At 40.1% G+C, this 23,877-nt stretch overlaps 1 protein-coding gene across 1 annotated transcript in view; it reads right to left on the bottom strand.

Annotated features, from left to right (window-relative positions):
• cerk (ceramide kinase) overlaps positions 1 to 23,877 on the bottom strand; it is a gene marked incomplete at both ends in the record, with an annotated part of 43,135 nt that overhangs the window by 6,868 nt on the left and 12,390 nt on the right. Inside the window, 10 exons of the mRNA XM_080518583.1 lie at positions 276 to 472; positions 4,659 to 4,735; positions 5,252 to 5,357; positions 6,371 to 6,523; positions 6,730 to 6,804; positions 13,472 to 13,617; positions 15,162 to 15,228; positions 15,843 to 15,968; positions 19,534 to 19,656; positions 20,907 to 21,053. Coding sequence (XP_080374709.1) covers positions 276 to 472; positions 4,659 to 4,735; positions 5,252 to 5,357; positions 6,371 to 6,523; positions 6,730 to 6,804; positions 13,472 to 13,617; positions 15,162 to 15,228; positions 15,843 to 15,968; positions 19,534 to 19,656; positions 20,907 to 21,053 — 1,217 coding nt within the window. The remainder of the gene's footprint in view (positions 1 to 275; positions 473 to 4,658; positions 4,736 to 5,251; positions 5,358 to 6,370; positions 6,524 to 6,729; positions 6,805 to 13,471; positions 13,618 to 15,161; positions 15,229 to 15,842; positions 15,969 to 19,533; positions 19,657 to 20,906; positions 21,054 to 23,877) is intronic.

Here is a 23,877-nt window from a genome sequence, read left to right on the forward strand (position 1 = left end):
TGGATTTAGTTCTTTAGTTTTCAATTTGTGTAGACCGTTTGCATCAAATGTAATGATAATGGTAACATTAATTTTTCTCATCAGTCTGAAGACAAAAGGGTAACGGTTTCATAAAAGAAAAATCTTGCAAAACCTAATCCTGTAGTTTTGGTTCCCCATCATAACAAAGCAGTGCTCTTTGAAATAATATAGTCATATTATAATCATAATTAACATTTATTATCAAAACTGTGACATAAAAAGTTCAATATTTCCATTCCGACATGTGCTCCTACCTGGTCAGCTTTGCTTGTGTGTCGAAGAAGGTGTCTGAAGAAGTCCAGCCGCGAACACTTCCGGACCAGGATCAAATCCGTGGTGCCGTCGGCAAGGTGGGCAGACGGCGACAGGCCTTTTGGACTCCGAGGGCATGCGCAGCTCATGCTGGCTGCATTAATGGCAATAAACTTCCCATAGATTTCATTCCAGCAATCTGAAAAGAAAGAAAAAAAGTCGTCAGGAGGACGTTTCAATAATTAAAGAGAGAGTCAACTAGATTTCTTCAGCTGTGGACATAACATCTTTGTCATTGATAAGAAAACAACTTTTATAACCGGTCTGTCAATGCCGGCATGATAAAAGGAGCAGAACCAAACTCAGAATGTGTTAATCATCTTCATGACAACAGTTATGCATTTCCATTTACATACCAGCTCAGTTTTACATCACTACAGAGAAATTAACCAAAACCAGTGTATCTTGAACACTGTATTTAGGATCATATCATACTGTGACTTGTATGTTATTTATATATATATCTCCCTTGGCCGAAGGCTCAAAGGCACAGTGTGTATAAATTATCTGAAGTCTCAGATCTTGGCTTAATGGCTGCTAGAGGTTAGAAACTGTATTCTTCAAGCTTTGGAAATTGGAAACCCTGCGCTTGACATTTCTCTGCTACTTTTGATTTGGTTGCCAGGTTTCTACTGTCGTATTATCCACGGCACCCCTGAACCCCACTTTTTGAGCTGTCGCTATTTAAATGGACTGAAATTTGTCACGTTCATGCAAAAAGATGGTGAGTTAAAGATGAACTTGGAGGAACTGAAAAGTCTATAAAAAGCTCATTCGTGACCGTTCGACAAGCAAATCAAAGACATGACTACCTTCAGGTTTCTTACTTTTACTCACGCGACTCCTTCTGCAACATCAAAACTCCTTCATTTGACTTTGAGGCTTTTACCTGAACAAACCTTTTCACGGCTGTGAACATAATTTACTGTAACTGGCTTGCGGGGCTGTAATCAACTGCAGCTCTGCCACAATTGCAAATGTGCCACATTTGATTTTGTCAGTAGCGTTCTGGCAGCTTTAAGTTATTTACTCGTACAAGTGATATAAGAGAGAGGTGCAAAAATGCTGATTGCTTTCCACCTCTCTATTTGGCGAGTGCAGAGAGTACCCAGTTTTTTTTTTTGCTGAAACACGGAATCTGCGCAGAGCATCAGAAACGTGCTTTTACAATGATACTGGCATTTTGCAAGCGCTTTATGAGTCCTGGGGTTAAGTTCCAAGCTTGTCACACAACAGCAGTGATGCTGATGAGGGTCCATTAAGATCCAGATGTCTTGGCAGCAATTCTCAGCGCAGCTTCACCCTGATGATTGAGCCGAGATGGAAACTTTCCTGCTGACAGTAATGCGCCGAAGCTGAATGTCTTCTGCTTTAAAACGCAATTAAGTTAGGCGATGGAAAAGGGTTGACGGGATCTCTGAAAGAGGGGGGTTTTGATACAAAGGAGCATGATTGGGTTAACCTGAAGTGAGCGCGTTCACACGTGGCCCGCTAATCTCGAATGACAGACGCGATGGATGCACTTCACAAATCACCGCTCTGTTCCTCTGAGATTAGTGACTGTTTACTTGCGAGATGGTGTATCAAAGGCACGGTGCTATCACCCACGGGACCGCCGGCGCCTGTCACCAGGGTGATAGTCGTTGGAACGAGCCGCAAAAAGTGATCACACACGTCCAAATTAGCATCTGACTGTTTTATGAGCACCTCAGTGGGAAAATTATGTGAACGATTCATTACCTTTCCCCCTCATTTCACAAAACAAACTTACAGGAGTGATAACGCGAACCAATGATAACAAGCCCGCTGAGGCTACATAAAAACAACAATATTCTAATTGGAAAGCAGTGATTAAAGCTAAAGTAGGGGGGAAAATTATAAAAAAAAAAAAAAAAAAATCCAACTGTGGACTGTATAGGGTCTGTATTAGGAGAAGGTTTTCAAAATGAGTATTTGCTTTTGCAGGAGAGGCTGAGCTAATTTGAAGAGACGGAGTGCGTCATGCCTCATTGATTTAGCAGTTGTCTAAAATTTCCCCTCACCAGAGGAGGAGACAGAAAAGAAAAAAAAAAATCCAAACCGCAGCACTGGTGTGAGGCAAACCTTCCCCGTCAGTGCTGGCAGAGCCACATTTCTCCCTGATTAGTGAGAATCTGTCACATGACACACACACACACACACACACGCACACAGTTAACAGAACAGTTAAAGAAAAGCACTCAGAGATCATCTGTAGCTCAAAGCACCTGTACACGGACAGACACAGAGACATACTAGTCGGATACACAAAGAATACACACACGTAGCTCTATTTTTGTTGGGCCCCTTCACTGATATACGTCACGATCACTACCCCAACCTTCCTACCCCCTTAACATCACCTTAACTTCACTTGTAACCCTAAAACTATTTAACAGCTACACAATTCAAACCCCATAAGTGGCTTCCGAGTTTCTAATGTCACGAAATGACCAGAACAAGCACAAACATGCACTAAATTCACTGCGTCGTGTCAAAATGCAAATCTAAACTATATTTTATGGGGCCCGATACAGATAGAGTGAGTTGTGATCTCCTGCGGCGAGTTTGGTTCGTGTATTTTGGTGTTTCCATGTGTAATCATGTATAATCTGTCCACATCAAAATGTGACATGCAATGCCAAATGTGTGTGTTGCTTTCCTGCCATGGAAGATTTGTGCAGGTCTGTTTGCCCCAAGTCTATAATTGCAGGCTCATTTTTGTCGGCTGTTTTTTTTTAAAATCACACTCACACACACTTTTCCAACTTTCTTGACTTGTATTCATTGTCTGATTCTACAACATTGTTTCCTCACCTTTAGCAGTCGTTTTCTTCTTGGACATGTGGGATTGTTTATCGATTCTTTTTAATCCTTCTAAATCCTTAAATCATACAGCTCCAACTCGTACCTTAACCCAAAGGTGTCCAAACTACAGCCTGCGGGCCAAGAGCTGTTTTTTTTAATTGCCCTGCAACAGTTTCTGAATGTATCTTGGAATATATGCTACAAATAAATCTTGACTCTTATGTACATTTAAGTTTTAATCATAAGAATTTATTTAAATTTGCCGAGGGAACAAGGGTAAGCAAAAGAACATTTGCAGAGCTGAAGAAATGCAGGATAGCAGGTGAGTGCAGAAATATTCAGACAATTTGATATGCTTTACCTCTAATGACTGGCCCTGTTATTTATATATCCATGGACAATAACGGCTCATTCTGAGGCCACACTCTATTGGATATTCCACATTTCAGGGGTATATTGCACATTCAGGTTTTTTTTACTTTTACTTTACAGGCAAGAAAGCACTATTGTTTATTTTCTTATCTTTATTCTATTTTGGGTTACATATTTTGGTCTATATTCTCTATAATTTTTTGGGGGGTGATACATTGTAGGGGATCAAGCAAGATGACATTTAGATTGACGTTTTGTATGAGATCCTCAGTGGGAAATGAAGTTTGGACACCCTTGCCTTTCCCTAAACACAATGCCTAATACCATATATTTACATATTGGAGTCCAGTATTTTGGTTTCCACAAATATAAGGGTATTTCATCCACTTCCAGAGAGAGGTTTCTGTTGCTCTGTCAGCGTGAGTTTAAAGGGCTATCGACATTCGTGTGTGTTCACACGGCACAGAAAAGGACACGAGGCGGTGGGAGGTGGCGCCGTCCCACTCGATGCCCGAGCAGGACTTCAGCCCCCCTCCCACGACGTGGGAACATGTAATCTCATCAAGCGGACGCGGCGATGGATGCTGGAGATTTGGTAGATCGATAGGCAAAAAGGGCTCCGACGGGACACGGCGGCAGAGTTGTGTGGTGCCACTAAAAATCAGTTCATATTTTCCCGTCAATAACTCATCAAGAATCTCATCAAGAGTTTTTGCCATGCTGCGGGAGGAAAAACAACCCCAACAAATAATGGAGATGGAGTGAAATCAGAGGAAGGAGAAGATGATGCCGTTATTTACACAGTCCACCTCAGGTACTTAATCTTTCCCCCAAAAACACACACACACTCACAAAAAGAGAAAAATGTAAATTTCCCCACTTTTATGTGAAACTTCAAGGAAAAAGACAGACTGTGTGGGATTGTCTCATTTCCTTCATTTTTTCCGGGGGGGTATTTTATTCTCAAACGGCAAATCTTTTCAACAATAGGCATTTTTCAGACGTCTCAGAAGTCTTGCGATGGTTTCAAACTAGACAAACAGGCAGATAATGAGGTGCAGAGATGAGAAAAACCCTTTCTGTGTGATTAAGTCTGCACATATCGAGCAACAAAGCCAAACTCGTACCTTTAGCAGACGTTTCCTTCTCCTCTGACATCTCACTGAGCTTGTCCTTTGATTGCTTGTGCTGACAGACGCGGCACCTGAAACATCGGCACAACATTGTTTTACGATCATTAAAACATCAGCGCTACTGTGACATTCAAGACTCCTGAATGAGCACAACAGATTCATTACATTGGCATAAATTTAGTCCTTCCTAAACAGATCTGCATTTGTGTTTAGTTATTCAAACATAAGCGGTTTTTATTGGAAATGCGCGGAGAAGTCTCGAGCTGAAAAGGCTATTTTGTGCCGTCACATTTTATAGTAAAATAAGTAGTAATTTTTTTCAGAATAATGGTTTTCCGTGCTCATAACCGATGCAAGGAATGTCTGCATTCAGCATATTAGAAAAAAAACAAAAACCCAAGCACTTAGTTGAGAGGTGTTTTGGAAAAGAATAAATGAGCTTTCAGTTCACAATAAATTTGATTGGCGTCATGACAGCATAAACTATCCGATTTAATCTCTGACAGGTGCACCGCTACTACCGAAGCACACCTGATAAGTTAGGACACTGTGAAATAGTGCAGGGAGGCTGCACACGATGTATTTACCCAGATCGGCACTGGAGCTTGTCCCTCGGGTTCCCCATGTTGTCCTCGGCGGGGAGGAACGAGACGGTGCCTTCATAGTAGTTGTGGCTCAAAAAGGTTTTCACTCCTGCAACAAAAGCACAGGGTGAGCCACAAACCCCACGACCAGCGAGTTCGATTTGTTGTGCTTCATTCCACTACAATGAGCCGGTTCAAAGGGAAATTGTTTGAAGGAAAAATCTGCATAATTAAATGGACCACGCCACCGAGGGGCGCCTTTTTTTTTTTTTTCAATCAACAATGCATGTCGCCAATTTTGAGCTATTGTGAATGCTTGTTTTCACAAATGTGGCAGAACCTGCTGCACATAAATATAATCAAGCATAGAACAAATTCTTGGTCAATTGGAAACTTTTTTTTTTCATATCTTAATTCTTTGGTTGAAAAGCTATTTCTTGCAGGAATAAAATACGTTTGTTTTTATATGCGTTATTGGAGTCATATGCTAAATAAGGTTTGAAGGACAACAATAGGGTTCAAACTTGTGATCTTTGGTCTTCATTCTAAATATTTAGACCAGATGACCATCAAATCAAATAATATACCTGAGATTCTCTTTCTGTATAGATTAAATGTGTCATGGATTCAGGAATGTTGAACTTTTAAGTTTGTGGATGTTAAGCACACGCTTTGATAAAATGTCAAACATTGTTGCCCTGGATGGTTTCCCACTGCTCACTTGGCCCCAGTTTAATTTTGCCTGATTTCATATCTTGCAACGTACTTTCAACGCCTTTGTTTTAAAGTGCTATATGGGTATTTATGCGTGGCCCCATTGGAAAGAGAAATCTTGCAGGTACTAGTGAGCCTAGTGAGACCAACAGAAAAGCCTTGCACTAAATCCACAAGCCTGAGGCTGGGTGTTAAGATTTATGCTTTTAATCCTGCAAAGTCTGGACCCAGACAAGAACCAGCAAACTCAGGGATAAACTACGAGTTATCTTCCATTAAAACACACCGGTGTCGGGTCAGTAAACTTAAAGGACATTGAGCTGATTGTTCAGGGGAAAAGGAAAAAAACAAAAAACAAAAACGTGTTGGTAAGCTTGGCTTGAAGACTACAAACAGATGTCCTCATACCTGATAGGTCATATCTGGCAGGACCGAGCCACCTCTTCCGCTCGCTGTCTGCGAGTATGTCTCCATAAAAGCCGTAGCCAAGTAACGAGACGGAGTATTTCAGGAAGACGTTGTTGTGGTGAACTGCACAAACGTCCATTGGCTGAGAATCCCCTGTACAGAGATGGCAGGTCCAGCCATAAAAAAAAGAGATATATTTAATTGCAGGTAGTCATGATCACCAAGCTTTTTCCGCCTATTGTAATGACAGAGCAAAGGTTGTTTAGCCCTGCAAGCAAACGGTGATTACAGTAAATAAATCTGACGCAGTAATGAGATAAACATATTTCCAGTTTTGTCCTGTAGTGACCAACACTCACCCACAATGATGTGTAAAGCGGAAGTAATCGGGTCATTGGTTCCCGAAGTGGCAAAACAGATACAATCAGTGGACCCTGTTGGAGGAAAACTCAAAGGTCAACGTTCTACGTCAACTTAGAAATACTTTAAAACGACAGAAATGTCACTTGTTAAATTTTTCTTTTTTAAGTCTCTCAATTCCGGTGTGAGGTTGTTCCACTGTGCCGTTGTTTGATTTATTTCAACGCGTCAGTGCAGATTTAGTCTGTCAACCAATTCCACCAAGAAACATCGTTCATGCCTCTTAATGTGCCTCCTCCTCCAACGCTGCAAGCGGGGAGTGAATCAGACGCTTGACATTTTTACATGTCTGTTAAATTCCAGTGAATCCACTTAGAGGCGAATTACGCAGAAGTTAAAGGAACAATTTCCATAATTTTAAGAATAATGAAATATGTTAACCCAAAGAAAAGCAACATTGTGACGAAAGAACAAATTATGACAAGGTGGTGTAGAGCAGGAGCACCAAACACAATGCCAATGAGCCAAAGCCCTGAGATCAAACCATCATTAGCCACAAAGCCATGCTATCAGGGTGAGTTTTACACCAGAAGGTTAAATTAAAATTGGCTTCATTGTAGTGATTGCTTGGTTTTTGCCAAAATATAGATGTTTTCATCAGGTATACTCAACAGCACCACAACAACAAAAAAAACAACTTCACAGTTTAAATAAAAATGTTATTATGGCACTATTTTACTGGCCAGCCCACTTGAAGTGAAATTACATGTAGCCCCTGAATTAAAGTGTGTTTGACACTCCTGGTTTAAAGTCTCTCCAATATGAGTCTGATTCAATATCTAAGAATGATAATGCTGTTGCAAGTCACATCCCACCTGCTGCCTTCAAAGGATTAGATAAGGTACTCCTTCATAAATACATTCAACTAGTTTTAAAATGGATGTAATGATTGTTATGCTGGTTACAGTAAGACAGGCAATTACATGAATGAATAAATATAAATACGCCGTTATCAACGTTCACATGGTTATCTGATCAGTTCTTATCTACCGACGCACTAAATGATGATGAGTTGCATTTTAACCTGATGCTCTGCAGCAGAGGGGAAGTGCTATTGTCAGATCTTTTAGAGAACCTCGAGGAGCTCCCAAAATGAACGTTGAAGAAACCAGGCACACTGATTAGGTTTAAACATTTCTATCTGGGGCAGAAATGTATTGTTTTTAATATGTGGTTGCAAAAATCTGAGGTTGGCAATCATATACATGTCGGGCCTTGAGTGATGATTACAAGTCTGCAGGAATACTTTTTCGAGGCTTTCATCTGGAGTAAAAATCAGTCCTTTTTTAAATTGATCTAATCCTTTGTGATTTTAAAATATCTAAGTTTTTTATGAACATTCTGCAACTGTTAGCACTTTTTTTTTATTCAACTGTCAATAAATTCAGTTCTGACAATGTGCAAGAAAAGAAAAATGTACCTACAATGATTAAAAAAAAAAAAAAAAAAAAAAAAAAAAAAAAGTCGTGCTCCACACATTAAAAACCACGATCTTTACAACCACTGTTCATTAAAACAAAAGCTTCCTGCTAGAACTCAAGGTTCAAGTAACGTCACTTATTTGAAGACGATGCATCTTCGACCCGCACTCTGTCGGCGGCTAACGGTACAAAAACCTTAATCGGGTGTGAATAGCTCAGATTCGTGGACGACGCCAGTCAGAGAGGAGCCAGCGATGAACAGAGTTCTCGACGACTCGAGACGCGACTGAGTAAGGAGAATTTTAGCCGAGTGATTTTATTAGGCGGAAACAAGGAGATGTAAAGTTAACTAATCGGCTCATCAGCTCTCTTCAGCCAACAAATGAAGGATAAGAGGCACTTCCCCCCTCTGCCTTGTGAGAAATGTTGCGTTTGACATTAAATATTTCAACTTAAGAGGTAATAGGGCTCCATCTCTCTTTTCTGTGCCACATGGCGCAGTTTCAGTCCTATCTGCCCTACTTTGATGATCTTCAAGTGGTAATGTGGCCCTACTGCCACTGATAAAAGACAGGAAGAGAGAGAGCGAGAATGAGATTGAGAGAGAAATCGAACTTGTGATGTTTTGAGCCGACTCACGGGAGCGTGACAGAGATCGGGCGGCGGACACACAGATGAGTATGAAGATGAGCTCTCTCTCTCTCTCTCTTTAACTCTCTTTCTATGAATATCACTTATCTGGCTCTTGCTTCCTCTCCTCCCAGCTTCATAATCGCATCCGAACATTTTCCAATTGCTCCTGACAGCCCTGTGCACCGCCTGCTATTTTGCCGAGCGTAGAAATGGTGACATCTGCCATTTGACTCCTCTGAAGCTGCTCGGTTAAAAAAAAAAAATAAGCCAAGTGACTTTGAATGGATGTAACTGGTGCACACTGATGTTCAGCGCTTGGATGCTGAATGTTTTATTCCCCTTTAGTTGCTCCGCCACAATAGCCCGATGGTACATTCAGAGGAGAGAGCGTAAACTGTCACAAGGAGAAATCCTCTGCAGAGAAGCTCCAGTTTTTTTATCTGCGTTTCCCCCCAAAAACTGTCACGGCGGTAAGATCATTTTGGCAGCCAGACCGTCTTCATCTCTGAGACCACAATGGATGTTGGCTGCTTTTTTAAATTTCTGCCCCAAAAAGATTATTTGTTTTTGTTCTTTTTGAACTGCAAATGTGACGGCAGCCTTGAGCCTGTTTCAGCCACGCTATCGGAGCTTTAATCAACAACATCATTATTATTGTGTCAGCACACCCTACTTAAACCAAGCTGGAGCTAACTGAGATTTAATTCTGAGCTATCGTGGCTCAAAGCAGTGTGTCGGGAACGCTCGAGGAATTGCCTTAATCGCCCGGTGACGAGACGCAAATGAACCCCGCGACTGTTTTTTTTTTTTTTTTTTTAACCGCATCACGCAGGACTTGTGCTCATGTAAGGCCTTTTTGTGATTGCAAGCCATTTCCTGGGGTGCCAGCAACCGGCCCATTGATAGTTTCTTTATCAAGATCAAAAGTCACATCCTGGCTCATTTTAGATACCACATGCACAGACTCGCCAAAAATGACATGCTTAACGAAGTGCAGTACATCGCAGTAAGATTAAAACTTGTCCTGGGACCTAGTAGTTTTACGGTTGAGCCACCTGTAACAGCAATCCAACTTTATCGTCTGTGTATTCCCCATTGTTACAGCACCACCTAGTGGCTGAACATGAAAACTACATGATTTTCAGCTTCTTTTTTTTTGCATTTTCCATGTTGATGGACATCGCTTTTGAAATATTGAATTGTAAAGGTGAAACTTCTCTCAAACAAAAGCTCCGAACGAGGCCTTAAATAAGGTACTATTTGATAAAGTCCAAATAAACTCAACATTTTAAAGAAGTTAACAACTTAAAGACATTCTTTACTATTTTTGATGCTGCAAAATACATTGAAATAAAACCATGTCCTCCCATTGTTGCAATTTGCAGTTTTCGGCTTTCTGTTTTACACAAATTCACACCCACAGTATCGCTTTGATGGTAATGCCACCTTGGCTGTCATTTTCGCTCCTCTACTCTCACTAAGACTTGCAAATAAACACAAAGCAGCAGTGTCTATCACTGAATATTCTTTGTGATCTCAATCGGACCGGAGTGGACCCCGAGGTGGGCGTGTTTCGGCTCACAAGCTGTATGTTTAATAGCCCGACGCTGGATTTCTGCAGGTGCCTTATTATAATTGTCTTTACATGTGCAACAAACTCTCGTCTCAGGTTCTCCTATAATCTCTTTACGTCCCTCTAAAGGGGTCCTGGTCCCCCCAGGTTGGGAACCACTTTAGTTGACTACAAAGGCTTTGGCAGCACACAAAAGTGCCTGCTACAATTGCCTTGTGTGCGGAACTGCAACAGCCTGCCTTTCTTTTCTTTTTGTTGTTCTTGTCATTATTTGTCACATAACTGGACACTTTAATAACACAGTTTCACAATCAAGGGAGATAAGGGCTGACGGGTGCATTATTAATCGACGCACGGTAAAGTGAGGATGTTGCCACTGTTAAAAAAGCATTTTTAATTAAAGCCATTGCTCATATGCATCAATGAGCACATGGAAACTTCCCTGTGAAAAGATTAGTTCGAAATGAAAGCGAACAAAAGCACTTTGAATCCAACTTTAAACACATCTCACATCCTGGCTTTCCTCCACCTGCTTCTTCTGTTTTTATTTGCCGACTTCAGGATTGTATTTATCACCTTTAGCCACACCTGACTTGAAGTTTGTCCTAAATTACAGACACGTTGAGCCAATATGCAGTCTTTGATCCTCGTCTGGAGCAAATGTATCTGTCGACATTACAATCTGACGATGATGTGGCTTCAGCCAACAAGGCTTTTCGACTTTGAGTTGAAGAAATAAGGCCTATAGAATCAGGTTTGAAACCTGTTCTGACCAAAAACTTTCTTTCATATGAAGCTGATTCACTGTCCATTTGTTGCACTTGATTGCTTTTATTCTCACCGTCTCATTTCATTTTTTGTCTTTCGTTTTTTGTGTGTGTATTTATCACTTCAGTTTTCACTCTTTCACTTCCCCACCATCTGTTCTCCTGTTTTATTTTTTTTTAATCCTTGTTTGACTTTTATCTTGAACTTGATAGTATTTTTTGCTGCCATACTGGGTTCCTGTCCGTCAAAGCACTTTGTAAAATATACAATTCGGTGCCTAAAGCGCTCATATTAGCAGATTTCCAGTCATTTCTTTTCTCAAGAAAAACACAACAAACCAGCTCAGTTTGAGCAAAACTGAGCTGATGCGACATTCAGCAAGATGTCTAAATTGTGCAAGTGACTTCACAAACACCTTAATTCATTCATATCATCATCAAAACAGATCTGACAATCATTTTCTGTGACCCTCCACTAAACTGTTTTTGCTATTGCCGTCAAGCTGTGCGCGGGATTGTTTCACATTGGTCTTCACACGTCTTATTTCTGTCAGCATTGAAATTACAGTGATTTCAAAATGCCACCCAGCATGTTTCCATTTGTGGCACAGGGAATGATTGACCCTCGGGTTTGCGTCCCTTGCTTTGCTGCCACCGAGGGTCTTTGCTGTAGCTCAGCACGCTTGGATCAGTCAAACTTTTTCACCATTATGATTTACATGAACAGCTCCGGCAATTCTAATATTTAATGCACTGTGCCTTTTGAAACTCCAACCGCTATAAACATCCATCATCCGACTCATATGGAGCACTGGCAAGGCGCATGAACACTGCACATTAATGTACATGACTGTAGTCCATTGACATTGTCATTTTATATATATATATATATATATATATATATATATATATATATATATAGGAGCTGCAGGAGATTTGTCAGACTTGCTGTGAACTTGGCAAGCTCGGCTGTGGATTGTGTGACACGAGTAGGTGGAGTGAGAAAAAAAGTGACTTTCAGCGGGAGAAAAAGTTTGGGTCCTTCAGGCAAATTATAGCATGTCAGGCAAGTATTACATTGTGCTTTAAAAGGTTTCTGCTGGAGAGCGAATTTGTCTAAATTTCTTTTAAATAAGGGACTTGTATGTCTTGAACTTTAAGTCTTTAAAAAAAAAAGAAAAAAAAGTGACTCCAGAGGGCATTTATTCTACTTTATCTAACAACAATCCACATGATGGGTGTGTAACTTAAATATTCTCAACTGTTTCGTTGTCTCAGATCTTGTGTGAGTTATAAATAATGTTCATAAAAGTATGTGATAAGTGGCAATGAAAGAGAAGGCAAAGTATTTGTTGATGCTAAAAAAACAACCAAAAAACTACTCAAACACAAATGAAATGCAACACACTGTGCATTTGAAGTTTTACAAAACTAATTCAGGTTTCACGAAGATGGCTGAAATTACACCAGAAGTGAGTTGAATTCACTCAGACTAGTTTAACGTGGAGCATTTCAGTGACTTTCACAAACTTGGTGAGCATCTGTGTAGTGTGGGAGTCAAGAAACGACCAAATGAGAACATTTGTGTCAAACCTCATTATGTTAAGCAGGACCGCATGCTGTCGGTCTGATGGCGCTCGTAAAGAGCCAGAATGGAAAAGAAAACGGAGTTACTGGAGTGAGTCGTGAGACCAAACAACGGCTGACACCAAAACAGTTTGTTTGAAAAACTTCAGTCGATGTGAAAAGACGCTTTGAAGCCTAAAGACCCGGTAAATAGAAGTAAAAGCCACACATCTGTTAATGGAACTTGTAATTTGCGTTTAGCGTAGTGCAAGCAAATGCATGATGCAAATGTGTGTGTGTGTGTGTATATATATATATATATATATATATATATACATGCCTCTATTTGTAATTTGAGTTTTTGAAGCATTCAATTATGGTAAATACAATATTTGGTTAAACAAAATTTGAAAAACGTTTAATCACACGAAGTATTGCAATATCTTAAAAGTCTGTATTTATGAGTTTAAAGACTTAAAAGCCGAAATTAAGACAAAATATAAAATATTTAGATTTAGTTGTAATATTGTCTCAAATATATATGTGAATTTCCATTTGAATTAAATAATGTTTTTAAATTATTTTAGATAATGTGCTGATAATATGCATTTAAAGTAATCGTACATACAAAATGCTAAATGAACACCTAAATACTATTAATGTAAACTAATTCCAGTACTTCACATTTCCGTTAAACTCAGAAAGAAATGTTACATCTCACCTGCAGGAATGATTCCTATCCGGATAGAACATGGCACCAGTTCAGCATCAGGCTGGTTTTGGTCCACGCTGTGGTCCGTCTGGACTCTGGTCACCAACCCATGCATGATCTCACTGAACATCCCGTCACCGCCGACACACACCACCCTGCACAGACACACGAGATCACCCCTCGGTTCAATGCAGGGTTTTCTGATATTGTTTAATATAGTCCAGAGATGTACAAGTAGCCTGTGGTACATATGCTCACATAATGAGTTGCATTATAGGTACATTTGTTGGAATAAACATGAAATAACAGAGCCAGAGAACCTTGACAATAATGCATGAGGGCAGCATGTCCGACTGTGAAACCCCTCAGTAAATACGGATATCACGCTGTGCCACCAGGCATTACAGCTTCTTAACTCTAAATCCAAACCTGGGAGAAATGGATCTATAAATTATGTGAACTGCAGAGTAAAAGCATAATGGACTCTAACCCTGCACCGGTGGACTGCATATCTGAATAGAAACTGAAAATGACAGGCCCTTTTTGTTCATCTATCAGCTGCATTTTCCACACAGACCTGAGTTACACCATGTACAATTTCACCTGGCAACGCATCTACGGCCTGAGGAAGTTATTTGCGAATATGAATTTATCGCGCAGTGGTTGGGAGCAGTGTACGGCAAGCACCATGAGCTGCAAACAAAACCTGATGCAAAATGTAGAGATTCAGATGTGCCATCGTTTACCGTTTCCATGTTTGATACCACTGTCCATTTGAGTTTAAGTAAGTGTGTTAAACACATCATTTTCATTCTGAGTACTGTTTATATACAAAATAAATGTACATTTGTGCCTTTTAAAGAAACTGTAAAACCTCAATGGAGTGCCACTGGGTTCTATCCAAGGCCTTTTTCATTTTCCAATGAAGTATTTGAGCCGCAAATACTGACAATTACAGCCCCTGCAGAATGGTACAATCGTTGTATAACATTGGAAAATAGTACACTTTTCAGTGCCTTGAAATTTTTGTGAGCAATTAATAGTCTGGGTACACAACAAAATTTTTGACTAAACTAAGTTTTCAAAAAGTTGCACATTCAGATGCTCCGGGCACCATTGTCACGTAAATGAAAAGTTTTGTTTTCACTTGAAGGCGTTGTCTTCAAGTGAAAAGGGGCCCGGATCTGCTGATTCATATCTTAGCTTGGGACTAAATACTTAAAAGTGATTTTCAGTCAAGTTCAGCTTTTCCATTTTTTTTTCCATTTCAAATTATTTGCAGCCATTAGCATTATGTAATCTGTTGACAAGCAGCAGTGCTAATATTATTCTCGTGATGATGGGATGAAATTTTATCTTGAGCCTGCATTCACGGATCAAGATAAAATAAAATACTACCAAGCTAAAGAAATCTGCACTTGACGCCTGATTTGCAATCTGTAGACGGCCAATTCTTGTGGAAAATGTAATTAGGGTTAAGGACAATTTACCTGTTAAGCATGAGAAATGCACTGCCCGGTGTATAAGGAATCACGGATGCCTTCACAAAAGTGCCTAGTAAAACTGGGTGAAATGCAGCTCATGGCCAAGTCTTCCAGTGGCTTTATTATAGTATAAACATACTGGAGTCCACTCCGAGTCACGGTGAACACCTTGTGTTGAAAAGCTGAAAGCAGCGCTGTCGAGCTTAAGCACTCACCCGTCATATTTGTGGAGATTGGCCTCCGTTTTCAAGTGGTCCCTGGCGTGATTGGCGCGCTCCGTCACTATGGACACAAATCAAACGGCAGGCATTAGTACGAGCCGAGTGAAAAGGAGAAGAGAAGACTATATATGTCGGCTCTTTGTGGCATGGCTGCGAGAACTAGCGTGTTATTACAGGCATTTCTTTGAAACCCAAGACAAGGGACGCACTGCAGGTTTGAGCAGATTAATGTGGCGAGAAGGTGTAGGCAGAGAACAACCTCATTCAGCTATTGTATATTAGCCGGCGAAATGAGCCCTGAGCCCCTAAAAACAATGTTTCAACACGGAATCTGTTTACCAGGCTTATAACACAAATACAATACTGCAATTCATAGTGACTGTAGGAAGCCCTGAGTGGATAGTATTCACTGTGATGGACCATCAGCATCTCAGACTATGGTTAGCTGCAGCAAACACTTATTGAATAATAGATGTGTTTGGATAGCCGAGCTTATCAACTATCACAGCCTCCATTAAGGTGGTGGCGTGATTAATGGCACTATAAGCCAAATCATATCCTTGGAAGTCTCTTCAGTCCCAGCGAGCGACCACGCTGGCAGCGGAGATGTATACGCCGGCCATCGGGACTCATTTTTTATTTAAATGTTGAGGAACGCCACTGATGGGGACCCACCAATCACATCGGTGGAGATGCCGGCACGGCGAAGCAGTGGAGCCACCGTCTGCTCGAAGATACGCTTCCCTCGACGCTTCCCTCCGTACGGATTGATGTAGACCAGGAGGCTCTTCGGTCGGCTGGCTGCAAAAATGGAGGGAGAGGGAGGGGAATGGCACACTCAATAAAAATGTGCGGTGTTTACCTTTTTTTAAATTTATTTATATATATATATTTTTTTTTACAAGTGTGTAAGTGACAGCGTCTTGATGAAGTTTTCATTAACCGCAGACCTTTCTCGGAACGCTCAGTCAACGTGACGGGCTCCCAAAACACGCGGCGCCGCGAAATAAATGGCGTGTCTACCGACTATGGGAGGAGTGTGAAGCGATTCGGGGGCACTGCATCATTCGGTGATAAACCTACAAAACGCCGCATTGGAGAATGCTAAATGGCTTGTTTACTGCCGTCATGGACGGCGGCGCGTCGCACAACAAAACCCCGAGATACAGCAGCTGCTGCTCAAAGTGCAGAAAACGAATGGATTGGGATCAAATGTTAAATGAGCTCAAAGAAATATAGCGTGGCGTATTGTTTGGCAATAAGACAAAAGTTCCATTAGATTACATAAATGGATTGTCAATGGGTGATGTACAGGTGTACAATAGAGGGGAGTAACGCCAGTCAGGACTTTCAGTTTGAAATGAATATAATTAGCTTTCTTGAATTGATGATGGCACAATGAACGTTTTAAACAAACCTTAAACTCATAATACCACTGTGGATCCCAACTTTTATCAGATTGCCTCTACCAAAGACTGCTGACCCCCCCCTCTTTAATCTCTGATCAGCTAATCCTGATAGACACTCTCATTGCAATACAAAGGCCCGGGCAGTTTCATTGTAAATCTATCTTTAAAAGAGCAAAGAAAAGCTTGAGCCACCCTATGATCTCTGGTACTGCTTAGAAGAAGTCCGGACTCCAGGTTGGGAAGTACAAGTGATATTTTTTTTGTTATACACAGAACAGCTGAAAACTGAAGTTATGCGAAGGTTTTTTTTAGTAAAACTACCCTTATCGCATAACACTGTATATTTTGCACTCGTATATTTAAAAAAAAAGAGTAGAAAAGCTAGATATGTTGTAACTGACTTGTTTAACACCTCAACATCTCATAAGGATTCAATGATGGATTTCCAGTTAGTATTTTCATATCTTTTTACAGACATACGTTCCTAACGGCACATCTATTTAACATTAGAACTCCTTGTTATTCATGTTTAATCCTGATGGAAAAAACAAACAAAAGTTGTACTTCAATCCCCTCGTTCTAAGTTTACGATGCTGTTGTTGTGTTCAGTGTCGTACTTTATGTCTCTGCCTCGGATCCGTCGGTAAGAGGAATGCAGGAGACCACCTCGACTGCCGGTCTGCCTGTGGGCTGTCTTCAGGGCAGGGTGCATAATACACCGTTGAAGGCGAGGAACTGACTTTTCAGGGGCTGTAGCGTACGCTTCACCTTGAGACGAGTAAAGCTCTTTGCTTCAGTACGGCTCGTCTTGAATGACACCAACTTTAACAAATGTATTGATGTTAAACGCAGTTTTGATGTTTTTTGAACTTTTATGCCCCAACATGATAGAATAGAATATAAATACTGTATAATCTTTAAAAGATGGTCTGTTTGAGTCTTTTTTTTAATGTAACTAATAACTTCTGTTGTTATTTCAGGGATTTGCCATAACTATAATGAATTATATTACCATATGATGAACAATAACTTTAACTGTTATTCAAAGAGATGCTTCTCCATTAAAGGATTCATAGCTGCATTGTTTTTAACAATATAAGTATTGTTACTTTTATATAAACATTTTTATATAAACATTTATACCTGCCTCTGTAATGTGATAAGGACAATTTTAAAATGCATGTTGATAGAAAAATTTGGTATTTCAGAAAAAAACTAACTTGGCTAATTTTAATTCATTTCACTGCTCTTTTGTTATATTGGTGTAGGTGTAGTTAAAAGTACTTAATTGCTAAGTTACTGTGAGGCCCTTAATTAAAAGATAATAAAGGAAATACGTTATCTTGACATCTAAAGTAGCTCTTTTCCCTTCTTTATCTGTCTCTGTCAATCAAATAGTTTCTTTTACTTTTATATTCTTTCACTTGAAATGCTGCCTTATTCCATATTTCCACATTTTTCCTATTTCCATTGCATATATACATTTGGTCGGTGTTGTTAAAGTATGCAAACATAAATTGCACTATTTATGTTGAGTCGATGTCGTGTCTGAACAGGGAAGTTGATGCAACAGTTTCCTTTGCTCTCTCTCATGCTTTATGTCCTATCATGCATGTTAGTATCTCTATGAAGTGATCCATAAACCCCCTCAACGAAAACAACAAGTTGCAACCCCCACATGCACAACTGCTGTCAACTGCTTAAATTGCATTAGAAATCAAAATCCCTGAACTTTACAGTTTTCTCTTTGTTGAACAAACACCGATCAGCCGTCCCATTATGACCACTGACAAGTGAAAGTCAGTCACGCTGATTATGCCGTGGCAGCTGTTAGTGGGTGGGATGTACTCGGCAGGAAGTGAACGTTTCTTCCTCAAATTTGACGTGTCAGAAGCAGGAGAAATAACAAAAGATGAAAGATTTGATTTTGACAAGGATCAGACTGTGATGCCTTGAAGGGCGGGTCAGAGCACATCCGGAATTGTGGCTCCTGTGAGATACACCCAGTGTGCATTTCTATCAGTGGAATCAAACGGTACTGTCACACTGAGACATGAGGGGGGTTGAAGGCTCATCCAATAGAAGAGCTCCTGTCGCTTGAATGTCTGCACTGCAATTTGTTGAATATGAGGGAACAAAAACCAAACACAACATTAGTCTGATTGGTTCTCCAAATGTGCTGTTGGCTTGACAAACATCCTTTCAATATCAATCCTGAATTCTTGGTTTGGTTTAAACAGGTGCTGTCAAACGATTAACATTTTTAATAAGCTCCATCACAGGGTTGTTGTGGATTAATTTTGATTAATCACGATTAATGATCAAATTTTTCATCTATTAATCGTGTTTCATTTTGCATGAGCAAAGAAACTCGAGAAAGAAGGGAATGTATATATGCACGGTTTATTAAACATCTTTAATTGTTCATGGAAACAGAGAAATGTCTGTCTTTTTCAAAACAAACATTTATCCACATTGACATTTTAGGCGAGAATCGTTGAATCTGTCGTTGTATTGGTTCCACGACAGCAAGTTTAGACGTTTTGTGATGCGTCCGCTCCCCGCGGCTCATTAGCATAAATTTGTCTGGATCCTTATTTATGCAAATGAGCTGAACATGAGCAGCTCCACGGCCACAACACACTGCACCACAACCCAGCATGCACCGCGGTTCGCCTCACATAGAGAGTGAACCAGCTCCGAGAAATTGACAGATCCTGCACACAGGTACTTTCATTCTCCTCTGCAGTTGAGTTAATCAAGTTGACATTTTTTAAATCATGATGGATTAATCCACATTAACATGTTAATTTTGAGAGCCCTCGTCTTTTCCTGTTTCATATTTATTTGTGCAAATATGCATTTAGCCAGAATCCTGCCTCCAAGGTGCCGTGTCAATACGCCCATTCTGATTGGGTTCAAAGTGCAGTTATGGAAAATCAATGGAAACTACATACTGAGTAAGGACAGCTGCTCGTTGGCGACTCGGACCCACTGCTCGCAGAGCGCCTGGCTGGTGCAGTGGAAAGTGACGTCGCTGCACCGCCACTGGTGCTGGCTCGTCCTCCCCACGTAGGAAACTGAGAGAGAAAAGAAGAACAAAAAGGAGCTCTTCAACCGCTCGCCAAACAACAGAGCACAGCTTTTTAGGCAGCTCGGAGTGTTTACATAAGTAAGATGCTATCATCAAAACTAAAGAATTCCTTAGCGGCATCTAATAACGTCCTCCATTCATAACACGTGGCTACGTACAAGCTGTCATCTGGAAGTACCTTCACAGATTGGAATCACTTAAACACATCACAGCTTGTGTGCTCCAAAGCATCTCTTTTCTGCCCATTAATTCTTTTTCCTGCTGACTGAGTTTGGTGCGACCAGGTTTATCCCTGAAAACAAACTCGACCACCCAGGTCAGTCGGATATATAAATGAGTAAAAGCAAAGAAGGGAGAAAAATAAAGAAGACAGTCAGTTAAGTAAAACAGGGCTCAGCTGATAGTCAGACTGGAGTCAACTAATATTCTCCTCAGAACATCACTGAAATATTTACATTAAGGAGCGAAAGAAAAAAAATTCACTCGCTAAGCACTTTGACAGCAGATTCACTCGCTAAGCATTTCCAAGTCAAATTATCCCACTAAGCATTTTTTTTTTTTTACCCCTTCATCTGATAGAAAAGTTAACTTTTCAGGCAAGTTCCTCAGTCTAAATCATTTTCAGTACACGATACTTACAGCGGGAGAAACACTCGGAGTGGCAGCACAAATTCATCCCAACTATTCATAAGTTACATAATCAGGATGTAAGTGATGGTGCCACGTCTTTGAAGCCAAGTTTTCCCAGACTGCGGGAATGCACTCGCATCAGGCTGGACCGCGATTTCATGCCAGTGATAGTTCACTTTAGAGAGGTAATTTTTTTTTTACATTTTGGCTATGATGAATAATATAAATCCCGTCTGGTTTGGATATAATCTAATGGCTCCAAAATCAAGTGACTGGCGTGCTGCCATTGAACCCAGTTGGATAAAGCTTCAGAGGATCCTCTGGTTTATCAATCACTTTCTGAGATTGTCACAGCTTATTTCTAATCACTTTGTTGTTGGAAGGGGAAAAAAAAAAATCCAAGATAAAAGAGCCCTTCATCAATTTACCACCTGTAGAAAGAAAAATGTCAGATCATGGCCTGTAGAATTAGGAAGGCGGCATTAGGGTTACAAAAGACAGGACAATTAAAAACCACCATTTGTTTCACAAGCTGGGCTTAATTCTGACTCAATGACTCAATAACGCATAATAAATAATGTGCGCTCTCGTGTAAAGGATTTGTACCTGTGAATGAATAGGGATGCTGCTGCCGCGTGCGCTGCTTTGGCTTTTTCTTCTGCTTTTTGAGCTGAGTGGGGTCGTCGTCATCGTCGCCGTCTCCCGTCATGCGAACAGCCACGATTTCAGATACCTGCACTGCATGGCCGTGAGCTGGCATGAGGAAAGATATGGAAATTAGTCAAATGACTTACTCCAAGGCGAAAGCGGAGTCCTTTTTTTGTCCGATTTCGCCTGAAACGACAACACTTTATGGAAAATTCTGAAAGCTGCATTTCTATTCATCTTTGTTAATAATTGATCCTAACACTCCATGTAATGTGACAGGAAGGGCTCAAGAAGTTCATTCACAAAGGATTCTCATAAAATTCTTGTCCCATTAGGCATCTATGACCATCATAACTTGAGTTTTATACATGGGAGCATCATATCTGTACATGTTTTATAGTATTTCACAGTATTTTGGCTATTTCAATGATTTGTGTGCACGGCTCTTCCAGTGTTGCACGGGACTCTGAAGTTGTGTTATTTGTACTTGTATAAAAACCACATTGTTTTCTGACTTGGACAATTATGATAAACTGAAAAACACTACAACTTATTTTAAAGTCATAGTGATTATTCATCATGCAAATGGATTTCTGTTAAAAAAAACAACTTAGATTTGATTATTTTCAGTAGATAATCGTGCTTTAGATATGTTGACTTCTTTGAGCAAATCTTCCAAACTGATACTGCTGTCAACCTTTTTCAATTTTAAAATTCAACCCTCAAATTTTATGGAAGGAGGATTAATTTTTTTTTACTTTCCAATGTTCCAATTTCTTGACGTTAGTAAAGATGCTGTTTTAAGACATGAATCATTTTTCAGTTCTAAGAAAATATGGATTTCATGAGTCGTTTTAATAATATGGCAGTGGAGTTGGTGGATGATGATGATCCATCACTACTACTATCCCTCATTAGACTCATGCAATTTGTTCACATCACAAGATTCAAACTGAGTTTGCATGCTATTTTTGTATCTGTTAGTTAAGATTCGTAGATGCGTAAATGTTTCTTAATCAGGTCAGTTGTGATAATATCAGAGTAAAATAGTGAGCTTAAGTTTCACATCTCACTCTTAATAAGCTTTGTTCTCGTCCTTGTAAAGGCAGCTTGTATTACAGTGGCCGACGAGTATTCATTTGACAAAGAGCGAAGTCAATGAGAATAATGTGGTCGTATCCCAGGAGAGTGTTTGGGAAGGAAACGCATCCGCTTGTTCGTCTTTCCCACGGGAACAAAATTCAGCCTGCTGGTTCAAAATGAATTCAGTATGACGCTGATTTTTTTTCTTTTTTTTTTTCTTTTCATAATGGCTGTCGAGCTTTCTCAGTACATTGTGACCCGGTTCCTCCGGCGGTGTCAAGTAGGGGTGGGTTGACTGTATTTAAGAATATAACAGGTGGTAATTTTTCTGTACTGAATGGAAACACAGTAGAAAAAAAAAAAAACCACATTCTGTGTTGTAACACTCTCATTACTGGATTGTTCTTACTAGATTTTTTAAATTATTTTTTTAAAGATAACTTTCAGTTCTTCGATATTACAGGGTGTTTTTGACAGTATTGGCAAGCTCATGTGACCAATTTGTGACACTTGAATCTTGCCTGTGATTGGATGATCATGCTGCAGAAGACCTGGTACCGGGGTCAACTCCGATCGTGGTGTGAGCTACAAAACTGTTCCACATCTACTAGTTTCTCTCTGTAAAAAGTACCAAGAAATTACTATGTTGTATTTGGTACTATACAAATAAAGTTGAATTAAATTAAATGACGCCCTGCTAAGATCCACTAGTCAGTTAACATGTTCATTGATAGCAGGTGTGGTTGAAAGTCACATTAGATAATGTATGTTTGATGTGTGATCAAATTACATGCACTATTTCAAAGTAAATCTTCTTAATATACCTCAAAATGTGTATTTGGCAAAATGATCATGGATATATTGATACGTTTGAATTAAATGGAGGACTATTTACACTTTGTTAAAACGCTTCTTTATGAGGCCCATTTAGATATTTTTTCACAAGGTTGAAGAAAACACTTTAATTGGTATTTGTTGTTAAGATTGTTGTGGTGTCAGTATCACCAACATACTGAATAAGTAATAAGATGCTTTGTTCTCCTGAAGTGTACCACCACTTGGTTGTGTAACAAAAAAAGAAAAAAAAACACTATTTTTGTGGTTTATCTATGCCTGCGGAGGCATTCATCCATGCATTAGACACAGTTGTTTGAACACCCTCGCACTGACGTGATGGGCGCCCAGACCTGTGACTCTCACTGGTCTTTATATGAAACAGTGACCAGGCTAAATAAAAACAAAAGGCAATAGAATAATTCGAAAAACTCAGCGCCGGGGAAGGCGACGCCTAAATATTCGACTCTGGGCCTCTCGATCTCGCCTCTCGAACCACTTCTATTTAAATTCACAGACGCTGAGCTTTCAATCAAAGTGGATGGACGCTCTGAGAACAAATCCAAAACTGCACTTTTGTGCTCGGAAAGGACAATATTACTTGCAATGAGTTTAACTGACCCCTTCAACTGCATCACATACAGGCATTCGAGTCTCTCCTACAAATTTATTCAGCTGATATGGTGAAATGGATGGGAGGGAGGCATGACATATTATTTCTCTCCTGGGAGTCTGAGGGAATAGGATTTCATTTCTTTCTCAAATAAAGATGATACGCCATGCAGGCATGAATAACTTTATGGCCATCGATATTCACACTTTGACAAATAGGAAGAAGAGTTATGGCTGTGTGGGTAATGGCTTTATTTCGGGGGGGGGGGGGGGAGAAAAAGAATGAGGAGTTTCATTTTAAGCATTTGAAATATGGCACATGGCGCTCTGCCAAACTGATTCTTACGGCTGAATTAAAATATATAACGAATTACTGAGAGTTCCCCTGACTTCGAGGGTC

The sequence above is a fragment of the Blennius ocellaris genome (assembly GCF_963422515.1).
Source record: "Blennius ocellaris genome assembly, chromosome: 22".
Taxonomy (NCBI): domain Eukaryota; kingdom Metazoa; phylum Chordata; class Actinopteri; order Blenniiformes; family Blenniidae; genus Blennius; species Blennius ocellaris.